At 33.9% G+C, this 13,550-nt stretch overlaps 2 protein-coding genes across 2 annotated transcripts; one reads left to right on the forward strand and one right to left on the reverse strand.

The window, feature by feature from the left end:
- The first annotated feature begins 3,288 nt into the window (after positions 1-3,288).
- On the forward strand, positions 3,289-5,157 carry LOC107645395 (uncharacterized). Its single transcript, XM_016349406.3, has 2 exons — positions 3,289-4,089; positions 4,749-5,157. Exons 1-2 carry the CDS (start codon positions 3,474-3,476, stop codon positions 4,952-4,954), a joined length of 822 nt encoding a protein of 273 aa, XP_016204892.1. The 5' UTR covers positions 3,289-3,473; the 3' UTR covers positions 4,955-5,157.
- A 692-nt stretch (positions 5,158-5,849) lies between these two features.
- LOC107645396 (uncharacterized) lies at positions 5,850-13,550 on the reverse strand. The gene is made up of 8 exons (XM_016349407.3): positions 13,002-13,550; positions 11,509-11,877; positions 10,961-11,220; positions 9,521-9,662; positions 8,991-9,362; positions 8,731-8,862; positions 8,529-8,657; positions 5,850-8,407 (listed from the first exon to the last, which is right to left on the reverse strand). Exons 1-8 carry the CDS (start codon positions 13,134-13,136, stop codon positions 6,128-6,130), a joined length of 3,819 nt encoding a protein of 1,272 aa, XP_016204893.1. The 5' UTR covers positions 13,137-13,550; the 3' UTR covers positions 5,850-6,127.

Raw genomic sequence — 13,550 nt, forward strand, 5'->3', positions numbered from 1 at the left:
TTAATACACAAATAAACCGAAATAAACTAAAAAATAAACCGAAATTATTTAATAATGGCATCAGAGAAAATTAGAACTAATAAAAATGTTAGTAAAATATTGATGTTGTTGGTGATGACGATAACAAAAGAGAATAAAAAAAAGAAAAATTAGAAAAAGAACCTGCATGCAAAAATAAGGGAAGAAAACGTTAAAAAAAAAAAAAAAAAAAAAAGAGGAGGAGGAGAAGGAAGACGAGAAAATCAAAAAGAAAAAAGAGAAAAAAAAAAAAACGCATGATTTAAAAAATAATTATAACAACTTAGTTACTAAATATTTTGTTTGGATGTGAGATTTATTCTTTCTCTATGGTTGTGACCATTATCCGTGTAGTATCTAATTATCTATATGGATACTGACAATAAAAAGTTGTAAAATTTTACCAAATACTAAAAAGTTAGTTCATGAATCTAACCGAATATTATTAATAATTAACATATCCTACTAGTTAGTTCTTTCTTAAAATTTTATTGGAATTGTCCAGTTCATCCTTTGAAACTATATTTCATTTCGAATATGATGAAATAAGATGAATTGAGACAGTATTTTATAAATACATAATTATCTTGAATATATTAATTATTTTTTTTATTTTGTAATCGCCCAGAAAGAACAAAGAATATATGTATGTATAGAATAAAATACACATAGTTATACCCGACCAAAAAAAAAAACCTTAATGCTAATGGAAAATGTTATGGAGTCAAATATTTTTAATGAAAAAAAAAAGAGAAATGTTGATTTTAACATAAAGCCAAATACAAGGAAAAAAAACCTCCACAATATTTGTGAATAATTAATAGGAGTCGCAAAAGGTTTCATCATGTGCCAAAGAATAATAATTTACGAGAATTTCTTAAATAATATTCTAAGAATAAATGAGAGGTTTTACTCTATTCTATATATATTCACGTTGTAACACACATTATTATTATTATTATTATTATTATTATTATTATTATTATTGTTGTTGTTGTTGTTGTTGTTGTTGTTGTTGTTGTTGTTAAGTTTAGAATTATTATTGTACGTACAAATAGCCAATCCTATAGTAGCATTGTATTAGTAAAAATAATTATATTTAATATTTAAATAAACATCTAATATAAACTAACAAATTCAATTAAATAATACTATAAAAATCATTTATACTATTAGTATATTAAAATAAAATTTATTAATATTTGATAGCGAAAAAACTCATTAATTTAATTGCATAAGTTTGACTTACTCGTACTATAGAGAAAGCAATCTTTTTTTTTCTATATTTTAAGAGTGCAGAGAAAGAAAAAAAGAGTGCTTTTTTTTTTTGGGGTTTAGCTAGTTAATTAAAATTTAAAAATATGTTTACCATAACGTGCAAATGGAGTTTTCGATAGAGCGGCCTTATTACCTTTTTTATGGTGTCTTTATAAATATTAAAATTTTTTACTATAGTAGTTTAACGTTTTTATTCTATTACAATATAATACTTTTGAGTTTTGATTAATAACCGAACCAGAAATAAAATATTAAAATAAAAATAAAATAGGCCAAAATCCAAAATAAAAGTAGAGGAAATTTCTTCTTCATTTAAAATATATATATATATATATATTTGTATAACCGAATGCTTTTTTTTTTGCCTTTGATAATTAATCCTATTAACTAATTTGGTTCAAGAAATGAATTAACTGTATCTTTAAGATTTTTATTTGTGTAATGTTCAAGTTTGAGAACATTTAGAATTTCACCAATTTAATATTAGTATTAAGAAAAAAATACTAAAAAATTATTAAAATTTATTATTAATTAATTATCAATGTTTAAATAAAATAATTAAGAAATTGAATATGTTTCAACTTTTTACTGAAAATTTACTGTAATTGTTACCGTAAATTAGAATTGATTAGATTTGAATCTTGTAATAATTATGTAAATCGCTACGTTTAAATAGGTTTAGTAATTTCTATGTAAATCTCTCTAATTAATTGCGTATTATATTGAAACATGAAAAAGTCATAAATCACTACCTATTAGTACAGTTTATGCATAAATACTTTTAAAATCATCAAATTACATATGAAAGAAAAAAATATAGTTTATTTATAGGAGATAATAACATCACTTATATTTTGATAATGTCACTCATTTTTAGTTTTACAAATTCATTACAAAATGTAATAAATAAAAATCATATAAAGAATGACATTATCAAAAATAAGAATGAATTGATCATTAATTTTTTTTATATATAATTTTAAATGAGTAATAGATAAATAGATAGTGGACATACTAATAACAATTTTAAATGCAGCAGTAATTCAATAGTAATCATCTTTATAAACCGTGCTAATGTGTAATCAGAGGGACACGAAGCTTAGTATACATGAAGAGGAGATAATAATTCCTATCAAATAAACAAATTTTATTTATAAAGTTTTCTAATTTTATGATTTAGCCCCTTTTTAATTTTATTTTTTATTTTTTATTTAGTTATATTTTTCATGTTAGTCCTTTTCTAAAAAGAATTCAAACTTCGCTCTTGCGTGTAGTAGTTTATGGGTTCTTTATACTTCAATGTAATCTGTGATTGACTAGAAAAATTTATATAGAAATTGATAAATTTCTAGATGCTATAGTAGTTTACATTCAATTATTATACAACCCAAATGTATCAATCCTTATTTATTGCATTTGTTTTTTTTTTATTTTATTTTATTTAAATATATGATTATCTTAAAAAAATATATGGTCCAAAATCTTTTCATAATTCTAAAAAGTTTGATTATAAATATTTTAAATTATCCAAGACCAAATTATAAATTTTTATTAAATGAGTAATTTAAATTAGTCTTCAATAAATTTAAATTAGAGATAGATTAGTTTTTCTACCGTTTTCAATAAAAGAAAATTTACTATGTATATAGAGTAAATAAATTTTATTATAAAATAATTTAAATAAAAAATTATCATAAGATAAGTTAATTTTTTACAATTTTGTTAGAACAAAAATATCGAATGTAAAATTTTTTTTGAGAATTATTTTTAATTTTCTGTAATTTGATTAAAAAAGGCTAGCCACAATATTTTTTTTTTTTTACTAAAGATATGAGACTCGAACCCACAACCTCTTAATTGAGTATGAGGAGACTATGTCATTTGAGCTATTATTCATTGGTTAGGCTAGAGACAATACTTGAATTAAAATAAAAAATTAATAATATCAATTTAAATGTAAGATAAAATTGTTAATGATCTGATGTTTTTCTTAAATCAATGAAAATTGCAGCACCTGCCACGAATATCCTGTCTTCTCTGAGTAAAACCTCTTTCGGCAAGTCTTCATATCCAAACCCAAGCTCTAACCTCTATTCTCTACTTCCAAGACACTAATTTGAGCATCAGGATCCGGTTTTAAGAGCAAACTCACCTGTAAAAATCAGTTCTTTCTTCCCATGAATTCTGTTTCCGTAGGTTCCTTCCACCCCATAACCCCACCACTATGCAAATTCCACCAAAACCTTCAATTGAAGCATCAACGTGTTTATCTCTGTGGCAGTGCTTTCAAATTTTCATCAAATTCGCTAAAATCAAAACCCACTAAGCCTATTTCAACTTTGCTGCAAGCCACTGAGTCAGACACAGATGCCCCAGTTTCAATCCCTGAGGGTTCTGCATCCGTTGTTTACATTGAAGAAGTTGTTGAAAAGGACTGGTCTATACTTGATTCTGTTGAGTCAAATTCTAATGTAGAATTCAAGAGAAGCATTGAACGTATTGTATCTGCTGGGAATGTTGAAGAGGATTCAAGGGTCTTAGTCTCAACTGGGTCTGAAGAGTTTGTGGATACATTGGTGGGTTTGTGTAAGTCTCTTTTTGTGGTGCACGATTCACTTCTAATATTGGCTCTTATTAAAGAGAAATATGATAAGGTTAAGTGTTGGCAAGGCGAGATTGTGTATGTTCCAGAGAAATGGGCTCCTCTTGATGTTGTTTTTCTCTATTTTCTTCCTGCTTTGCCCTTCAAACTTGATGAGATTTTGGGGTCTTTGGCTAAGAAATGTTCACCTGGTAAGTTTTTCTCTTGTGGTTGAAGTTTGCTCTTTTCCTTGTTACTTTGCATTGCTCTGCAAATTGTGTATTTGAAAATGAACTTGATTTTTATGCACCATGTTTTACACACATTTCTTAAAAATCATTCAAAAGAATCAATTTATCTGGATGACGAAAAGTTAGATAGTGCCAAAATTGGTTAAAAGAAGGATGATAGTGTGGATATAGTTTGGTTATTAATGATGTATTATGAGGTAGAAATTAAAACGTTTTGCAATTTTAACTGTACCATCTACACTTCTTCACACATCTTGTCTTTCATCAAGTTTTGAATAATGTTTTGCCCCATTAAATGAAATTGCTCTGGAGAGAATGCTATTTGCATTCCAGGATTTCTACACCTATTACCAAAGTCTGGCTCTTAATTTGCTTGAACTGAAGTTTGAATAAGAGGATGGATTAAAAATGTCAAATTTCTAATACTCCTTAGGTACTACTTTGGTATGGAAGCTAAAATTTTCTAGTGTATTAGAACAGTGCACCAAACATAGTAGCAAACTTGATAGATTTTCTTATTGCACATATATTTTAGCTCAATTGTTGTTCCCTCTTTTGAAACTTAGGTCAGAGCTCTGGATACTTCTTATTCTTTCTGTAATTTTGGATCTGACCTGTAGGTGGACGGGTGATTATCAGTCATCCGCAAGGGAGACTAGTGTTAGAACAGCAACGAAAGCAGTATCCGGAAGTTGTAGTTTCAGAGCTACCTGATAGGACAAGTTTACAAATTGTTGCGGATGCCCATTCTTTTGATTTGGCTGAATTTGTAGATGAACCTGGCTTTTATTTGGCTGTTCTAATTGCCCAGGAGCTTAAAAACTAGAGTAGAGATTCATAGCAGTAGACAATTTAGTTGGACTTTCTTTTTTATGGTTTTTGGCTTTATGATTGTTACCTTTGAATTTTTGGATGAAAAGTGAAACTATAGATCAATTCAATGTTGCTGGTACAAGAGGCTTCTCTTTCTTTTCTAAAATACATTGTCCATAATTTTGGAATTGTATACTAATATATTTATCCTTGTAAGTAACTTTGGTTTAGCACCTCCCCACTACTGCATATTAAGTTCTTAGTTCTATATACTATTATGAAACTATAACTCCAAATCAGAGTATTTGCCCCCTATACACTGGCTTACTAAATTGAAGATTGGAACTAAGTAAATGAGGATCACAAAGAGGTAGAGCAAAATATGACCTACAACTACCAGCTCCCCATAGGAATAGGATTGCAAACTTTGCATTCTCTTCATGTACTTAACACAATCTTGTAAGGATCTTTATTCAGCTTTTGATCTTGTGCGATGATACCATGTGAACTAACATAATGTGTGGATCAGAGAAAAGAGATTGAAGAAGAGAAGAGAAAGGAGAGAAGTTTCGTAATCATCAAGCAACTAAATTGGTTAGACATTCTACTTTATATTGAAAGAGTGCACATGTGATGGATATGTAGCATTTGTTAGCTGTGCATTGATGTTAGTAATTTTTATATATTAAAATTCTAAAATAATATAGTAATATCAACACATTTTAAATAATTGAACATTTTTCAAAATTCATAGCAATAAATAAAAAAGTTGTTCAGTTTAGAATGCATATTTCTAAAAAGAGAAATACTTTTAACTTGAATCAAACAAACACTTCAATAAAAAAATATATATCCACTCAAAAATCCCGATACAGCTTTCGCTATGAAGACTACTTGGCTAAAAAGAATTGCAAAGGAAAAAGCTTCATTTAAAATTGGAGGGTGATATGATCTCACACCAAGAAAACAAAAACCTTCAAAATACCAGCACTCTCAATCTTTCTCTACATCGACGGAAAAAACAAGACAAATTTGGCAACAATTGACTAATCAAATCTATAGGGTAAAATTGAAAATTGCTGAAGGAAGCTTATTGTTTACCAAATTACAAGGTACTCAAACCTTCATTTACTATGACAGGACTGGACTCCACAACAGCCACCTTATACTTCTCACTTTTATCATGCTAGAAAATTGAAAACCTTAAGTTATTACTTGCCGCAAACAAGTTGTATTCCTCCATGGCGGTTGTCTCTTTCTTATTGCAAGTATTGACTTCTTCGACAGGATCTACTGAACCTTTCAAGCTAAAATCCCCCGCAGTACTTCCTTGTGCAGATGCAAGACTCGATTTACAACCTGTTGAGACATCTACAGGCCCACCAAAATGAAACAAGGAAAAGCCACCGTTGTTCTCTCGCATCTTGGCAGGGTTATCAGGCCTCACCTCTCCACTCAATGCTGCTTTTTTGGAATTAGCTCCAGCTGGAACAGTCCTTTCTGGAATAGATCCAGCAAGATGCTCTTGAATGGATGCTGGCTTCGAAACTCGTGTCTGCTCCTCTGCATTCAAGACATTAGCTCTGGCAACCGGCTGATATACTGGCACAGCAGGGTTAAACATGGGAGTCGGCTGCTGCAAGGCACCATACTGCAAGCAGAAGTGCGGATCCTCATTCAAACCATATCCAAGAGGGCCAGCATATAAATAATGATTCGGGTGTGGGTAGGGCATCAAGCCATTTGTAGGAGCTGCCGGCCATGAAACTGGATTTTGATGGAAGTAACTCATTGTTGTAGGACCTTGGAACATTGGAAATTGCATATTCTGGTTTGACATGAGTGGAAGGATATTTTGAGGCTGAGAACACACATTAATGGTGGAAAAACCATTTTCAAAATTGTGGCCAGTTTCCACCGCAAGATTCCCCAATTTATCACTTCCTGTGCCATCCAAGGACCGACTATACAGTGTACATGACCTTGCCAAACCGTCACCATTTGCATCCTTCTCCCCAGCTTCATGACAGCCAGACAAGTCATTTTCGACACAAGTTGAACTATCTCTTACTTCAGATTGTAGACTAACATCTTCTGAATCTGATGTTGATGATGATTCAGTATTTTCACGAATTGAAGAGGTTGTATTATTATCACCCTCACTTAGGCACGAGGAGCAGTTGTCAGAACTGAAACTGCTACTCTGATTAGGATCAGAAGAACTATTCAAGGGAGAGCCTCCAGTCGTGCATATTCCAGTCTCTTCAGAAGCAACTTCTGTAGATCTACAAGAACCTTCAGCTTCCACTTGAAAACCATTGTTACACCCTTCATCTGCACTTAATCTCTTTGAATTACAATCCTCATAATAACGATCACCAGTGTGAACAGCTTCCCCAATTGACGGCTTGATTATATCAGACTGAAGTCCTTGATTCTCAGAAGACCTCAATATAACATCAGAGTCTGGAGTGCTACCACGATATTTCTTTTGAGATTCCATAGGCTCCCAAACTTTCTTTGATTGAAACAAATCCCTGCCGGCATAGTTCCCCAAGGTGACTTTGCTTTTGGGTCTCCCATTACTATCATGCATATATTCTACCTGAGAATGCTTACTACCACGAGAATACTGTTTAGATGTATCTCCTGCAGTTTCAGACTTACTTGCAGGTTTTGTCTCCCGGCTAACTCTTGTCAAAGAAGAATGTTGTTCAACCCTTGTCCTATATTCATGATTTAGGCTACAACTGCAAGAATGAAAATCACATCTCTCATTTACCCGGTTGCTGGAACAATGGAACTTCTCATTATACTTAGGACCAGCATTTCGACCATTGTGCTTTGTTGGAACATTTAATCTTGATTGCCTATTCAATCCATTAACTACCCTAGAAGATGCCACAAAACTTTCTCCATAATGTCTTAGATCAGATCTGCCAACCACCACACCATTTTCTGAAACAACTGCATGACGCCGTCTGTCAGACCATTTCATTGGCATATCAAGTTGGAATTCTTTTCTAAATCTTGGCCTTTGACGAGAAGGTGTTGATTGTTCAACTGTAAACTGACCTCCCCCATCTTTTGTACTGGAAATTTCTTCTTCACAGTCATTATAAGAGTGATCTTGTGTTCTCAAAGTACTGCACTCATCAGTGAACTCTTCGTGTAGGATATTAGGAGAATCATCCCTGGAAAGATTAGCTTCATCCGTTTCAATTACTGAACTCCTGCAGCTGATAGAATCATTTTGCTCCATATCATCAAGCAGAGACATTTCTTCTTTTGATTCAGGAGGACCAAGAGGATCATTTGATTCGGAACTCCTTTTTTCTTTATCCTTGTCTTTTCCTTTTAGTCTTTCCTTCCTCCTAAGTTTTTTCTCCCTTTCCTTTGTTCTTCTCCTCTCCTTGCGCTCCTCTTCTTCACGTTTTTCCTTTTCTTCTTCTTCAAGAAGTTTCATCTGCAGATAAAAACAAAATCATACAATTCAGGTATAGAAAATGGACATCCCATATGGAAGCAGAGGTACACCTTTTTTTAATCCCAAAACGTCTTCTTCATAACAATATAATAATTTATACCTGCTTTTCTAAGGTAATGATTTCTTTGCATGCTACATGCAGTCGTTCCTCCAGCAATTTCAGTGCAAGACATACAAATATGCTATGTGCATTTTGGCGTGCAGTTCCTTCTCTAAATGCCTTTTCAACCTGAAAGGATAACACAGTCAGCAGTTGAACAAGACAAACAAATACAGCAAAACAATGTTAATAATAAACCTACCTGTTCTTTAAAAATAACAGTGGCAGCATCTAAAAGAAATTCTCGAGCAAGTTCAGGGCTTTTTGCATGCTTTTGGGGACGAGAGCACTCTCCATCAAGATCATTTCCATCCTTGTCCATTGAATCATCATCCTGAAGGCAACATTTTACCATAACATATGAGGCTTATTCTGACTAATGCCTCATAAATGATTATCAAAATCTCATGATATATGGGCAACTAGCAAAGAAGGTTATTTCCTTGGTGAAACTCATGTTACCTCTTCTTCCTCTGCCTCTTCAGCATGCTCAAAAAATCTTCTAATACTTTCCCCTTTTGTGATTGTAACGTAACCATCTCCTACAATTAGCCTGCAATGTACACACTGTTGACCCTTCAACGAATGAGCTTTAACAGAAAGTTCAGTGCAGCGCCCATCTAGTTTCCAAGCTCGGAGGGTTATGAAACATGCACTTAAACCACCAAGATCCAGTCCATTGACTTGAACACATGCATTCATTCCAACATTTTCAAACTCCAAAATGTCACATTTTCCTTCAGTCGTCCCCACAGCCCACTCAAAGTGATGATAGGAACCCAAAGTCTCAGCAAATGTTTGACGCCAATCAGCTTGAATTGAGTCATCAGATACCTGATAAAAAAGCACAATGGATGCATGTTATGTGAAGCAAACATCGCCTTGTGGTAAGGCATGCATATTTTTCAATGAAATCACCTTGTGCCGCTCTAGAATATTACAATGAAATCCCAATCACGATATTTTACAGTTTATAAATACAAATGTCACACCTCATACTGAAAGGCTGTGTCAGCAACACAAAACCAGCTAGTGCAACGGGGATCTTTGCGCATGCGCTTCAGTTCTTTTAGTTCCTTGAATTCTCGAATAACATTTCTTCTACAATCTCTGCAAAATCTCTTGCTGTCAAACCTGGTAAATAAATGAAAACTCGTTAGTAAAACGGAAAACATAAGATATCTTTGTCATAGATCTTGACAAATAACCTTACCTTGAAGCAAGGGTTCGTGCCCAGTTTCAAACAATAAAAGATAAATAAATCACGCAATAAATTAAGCCATACACATTGTTTTATGTATTTCAATGAGCATAGAACAAAATGTTGAAAATACATGACTAAAGGATCGGAATAATTTCATTCTCTTAGTCTAATAATTGCATTAAGAGTTATTGAAGCCCCTACAACATGTCAGCCCGCCAGAAACAATGTGGGAAACTTTAAATAAACAGAATAAAGCTAAAGCTGCGCTTGATATCTTTTCTAGCACATCATGTAACTCCAGAGACAAAAACACGGGTAGAAAGCATAAAATAATGGGTAATAGCATGCAAAGAGCAAAATAACTATTCATATTACGTCCTTCCCATTTATATAAGAAAGTTAAAAGGAAATGTTAATATTCTTATCCACCACTATCAAGGTGCCTAGATCAAAATCACTTTGAAGATGCACAAGCTGAGTTCATTACTCCATAGTTATATATCCAATAAAATGTCATTCGGATTCTTTTCTAGTTTCTGTGTCTTTCATAACTCAAGTTCCATTCGACAATTCTCCTTACAAACAAGATCATTATGCTGTCCAGAAAAGGTCAGCGGGCATAAACCTCAATAAGAAACAATAATCACCGTTCAAGACAAGTGCGGTAAAGCTTCCATCTTCAGTTAATTTATCTTCTCAGGAAATTCATGAACATATCTCGACAACATCATTTCTTGTATAATTATCCGTACAACTCCTCAAAAGATCTCTAAGTACCAAACAGTATGCAACAAAGCCATACCTTATAATCTAATTAACCACAAATAGGTCCACAACTCCACAGCCTTACGTCATGCCAGAACTCATAACTGAATGCTATCCTATTAGTTATTATAATCTGAATCATTCTGTTTCTCTAGGTTTTAAAGATACTCATGAATTCAACAATTCTTTAAATCCATGCCTATCTAGAGTCTTAATGTCAATTGTCAAGCCAGCCGCTCAAGTGTCCTACAATCTGACAGATAGCTAGTCAATTAAAAATGACTCGCATATAAATGATATCATCTTTTTAATGGGGGGATACAGAAAAATGGGATCCCAATTATATACATGCTTAATTGTATATCAGTCTCAACTGTATAACTGCTTTTAGTATCAGATTTTATATTGTTATCCATTCTATCACTAACAGGTGTGACTGTGTGAGCATTATACAAATAGTCACCTGTACATAAGTCTTTCAATAAAATCCTCTTCCTTCATCCTTAGAAGAGAGAGACGAGTCTCCTCTCCCAATGCTGACCAGAAGTCCACCAGTGTATCACATGAAAGTCGTGCAGTGTGCAATGCACATGTTTCTCTTGTCCCATGTCCTCTGCCATAACTCACTATGCCTTGGCTTATCCATCCACGGCCTCCGCCGCCACAAGCATCAGGATATAGTAGTTCTCTTTCCCGTTCCCTTGCGCGTGCCCCATCAAAGACCTGATATATAATCAAAAGTTTAGCTAGCTAATAAAGAAAAAATTGCATCAGGACCCAAGTCCCCCAACTTAATGAAATTATGTCCTACGAAAAGAAAAGTTGTCGCTCTGTATCATGCAACATTTACCACCTCAGTTATATGTTCGTTACTTCTATCTCCCACTTTATCTACATTTTTAATGTTATTCCTGGGATGATGAATGTTGATATAGAGCAACACATTTTTCACACTACGGGGACATTAAAGAATTTCTTTTTTTTTACTTGGCATAAATGTGATGGGCTTACAATTTGAAGTCCTTTCAGAGACTTTGAATACAAATAGCAGTTCATAAGTGTCAAAGACCCATCGCGCGTTGTGGTCAAACCTCCCCATGGATGAACAGAAGGGTCTTGAATTTCATCTTGGCAGCCATTGGTAATGTTCAATCCACCATTATTTTGTTTTTTCAAACCTCCAAGTCTGTTGCAAATAAAGTGAGCACCCACCCCTTCGTGCTGCAGAGATTTCCCATACATAACAATCTGTAAGAAACCTTCAAGAAGCAACCCATTGCATCTGGAGCAGTACATGTTTTTACGAGCCTGCTCAAAAAGAGATTGTTTATCTATCCTCAATAGTTCTTGTCGTGCTTGAGGTGACAATTCACTCCAGAACTGCAACACAGGAATGTAAAACACCCAGTGAGAGGAATTTTAAGCATGTCGTGGGTTGCAGTTTTATCAAGAGAACAAGGTCACATGTGCCACATGTCCTCAGCTCAGAACTCAATCTCTACTATGCAAAATCAATTCCAATGGATTCTCATTGCATTTCTGCCTCCAAACATACCCATAATTGAGAGTTGCTTGCAATCCTTGAACAGCTAAGAAGCACGTATGTGAAGGGGGGCACAAATACAAAGCAAAATGAACAGATAACCCCCCAACATAGCAAAGGTGCAACATATAATATCAAGAAGACCAAAAAAAAAAACCTGAATTAACATGTCAAAGGTCCACATTAGCTTTACATGCACAATAAAGTGACATAATATTCCTCATTATTGTAGTATCCAATCCATAACGGTACAAATTGTGAAAACACATAAGTTAAAGCCAGGCAAATCATCGTCAGCAGCAACCAATGGTGTTTGCTTGCAGGCTAAGTGCCCAACATCAGCATGCATCCAACAAAGACTGGCATGTTAACCACATTCCCGCTAATATGGCATTCATTTTGTAATTCAGTGCCCCAGCAAGAAAATTACTCCCCCTCTATTTTAATATAATTGTCATTTGCAGATACGTTACATTGAAAAAGTTATTTAAGACTTTCTTCAAATTTCCTATTATTTTGAAACAGAGGTAGTGACAGTTAATCTCAGTCTCATACAACAGCACAGCATGCAAAAATGGTAACTATATTTCAGTGGACAATTAAAAATAAACATAAATATTAGAATCGACATGTAACATCATTCTTTTAATAGCCTTTACCAGGCACTGATGTGGAGATGGAATAGTGTACACTGAATCTCATCTACCAAGCACAAAAACACTGAATTAGAAATAGAAAACAAAATAACATAATTCTCATAACAATGATACATCCGAAAACCCTGTAAAGCAATCCAACAATCATTCCAACTGTAAGATCCAATACAGAATTCAATCAAACCATCAGTTGTAACACAAAAATCAATACAAAACAGTGATCTATCCACAATCCAAAAGCTAATAACAAAAAATACAAACAAATAAATAAACAAAGACAATTAAAACCGGAAACAATCCAGTACCTTCTGTAGCTGATTGTAGCCTACGTCATCCCGATTCTTAGACCAGAATCCATTTGGCGACAAGTGCGTGGTTGTCGCGGTGGCAGAGGAGCCATTAGTGAATTGCTCGTTCCGTTGCGCTGCTAACCCGGGCATTTTCAAACCCTGCGAGATTCATTCACCAATGCTTCCACTCCTCCTTAATTCTAATCGATTCTGAGAAATTCATATGAATCGGATGAGAAAGTAAAAGAAGCATGAATGAATAAAATCGAAAGCAGATACACCTAGCAGATCGAATCGGCAGCGGCGATCGGTGGTTCCGGATTGGAAGTGGATTCGTAAGTGGAAAAGATGGCGAAGATGAAAGAGCGATCGAAGAAGGAGCGAGAATTGGTAGATGGATAGAGAGAGAAAGGGTTTTGGTGCGAAGAGAGAGAAAAGGAGATGAAGGAGGAAACGATGAGAAAATGAGATTTGGAGCTGTGTGCGACTGCGTGTGTGAATGTGTATTTAATTGTGGAGAAAAAAGGATGAAATGAGGCCACGAGGAGGATTATGTGATGGAAA

The sequence above is a fragment of the Arachis ipaensis genome, chromosome B6 (assembly GCF_059453495.1).
Source record: "Arachis ipaensis isolate K30076 ecotype BB chromosome B6, ASM5945349v1, whole genome shotgun sequence".
NCBI classification, from domain to species: domain Eukaryota; kingdom Viridiplantae; phylum Streptophyta; class Magnoliopsida; order Fabales; family Fabaceae; genus Arachis; species Arachis ipaensis.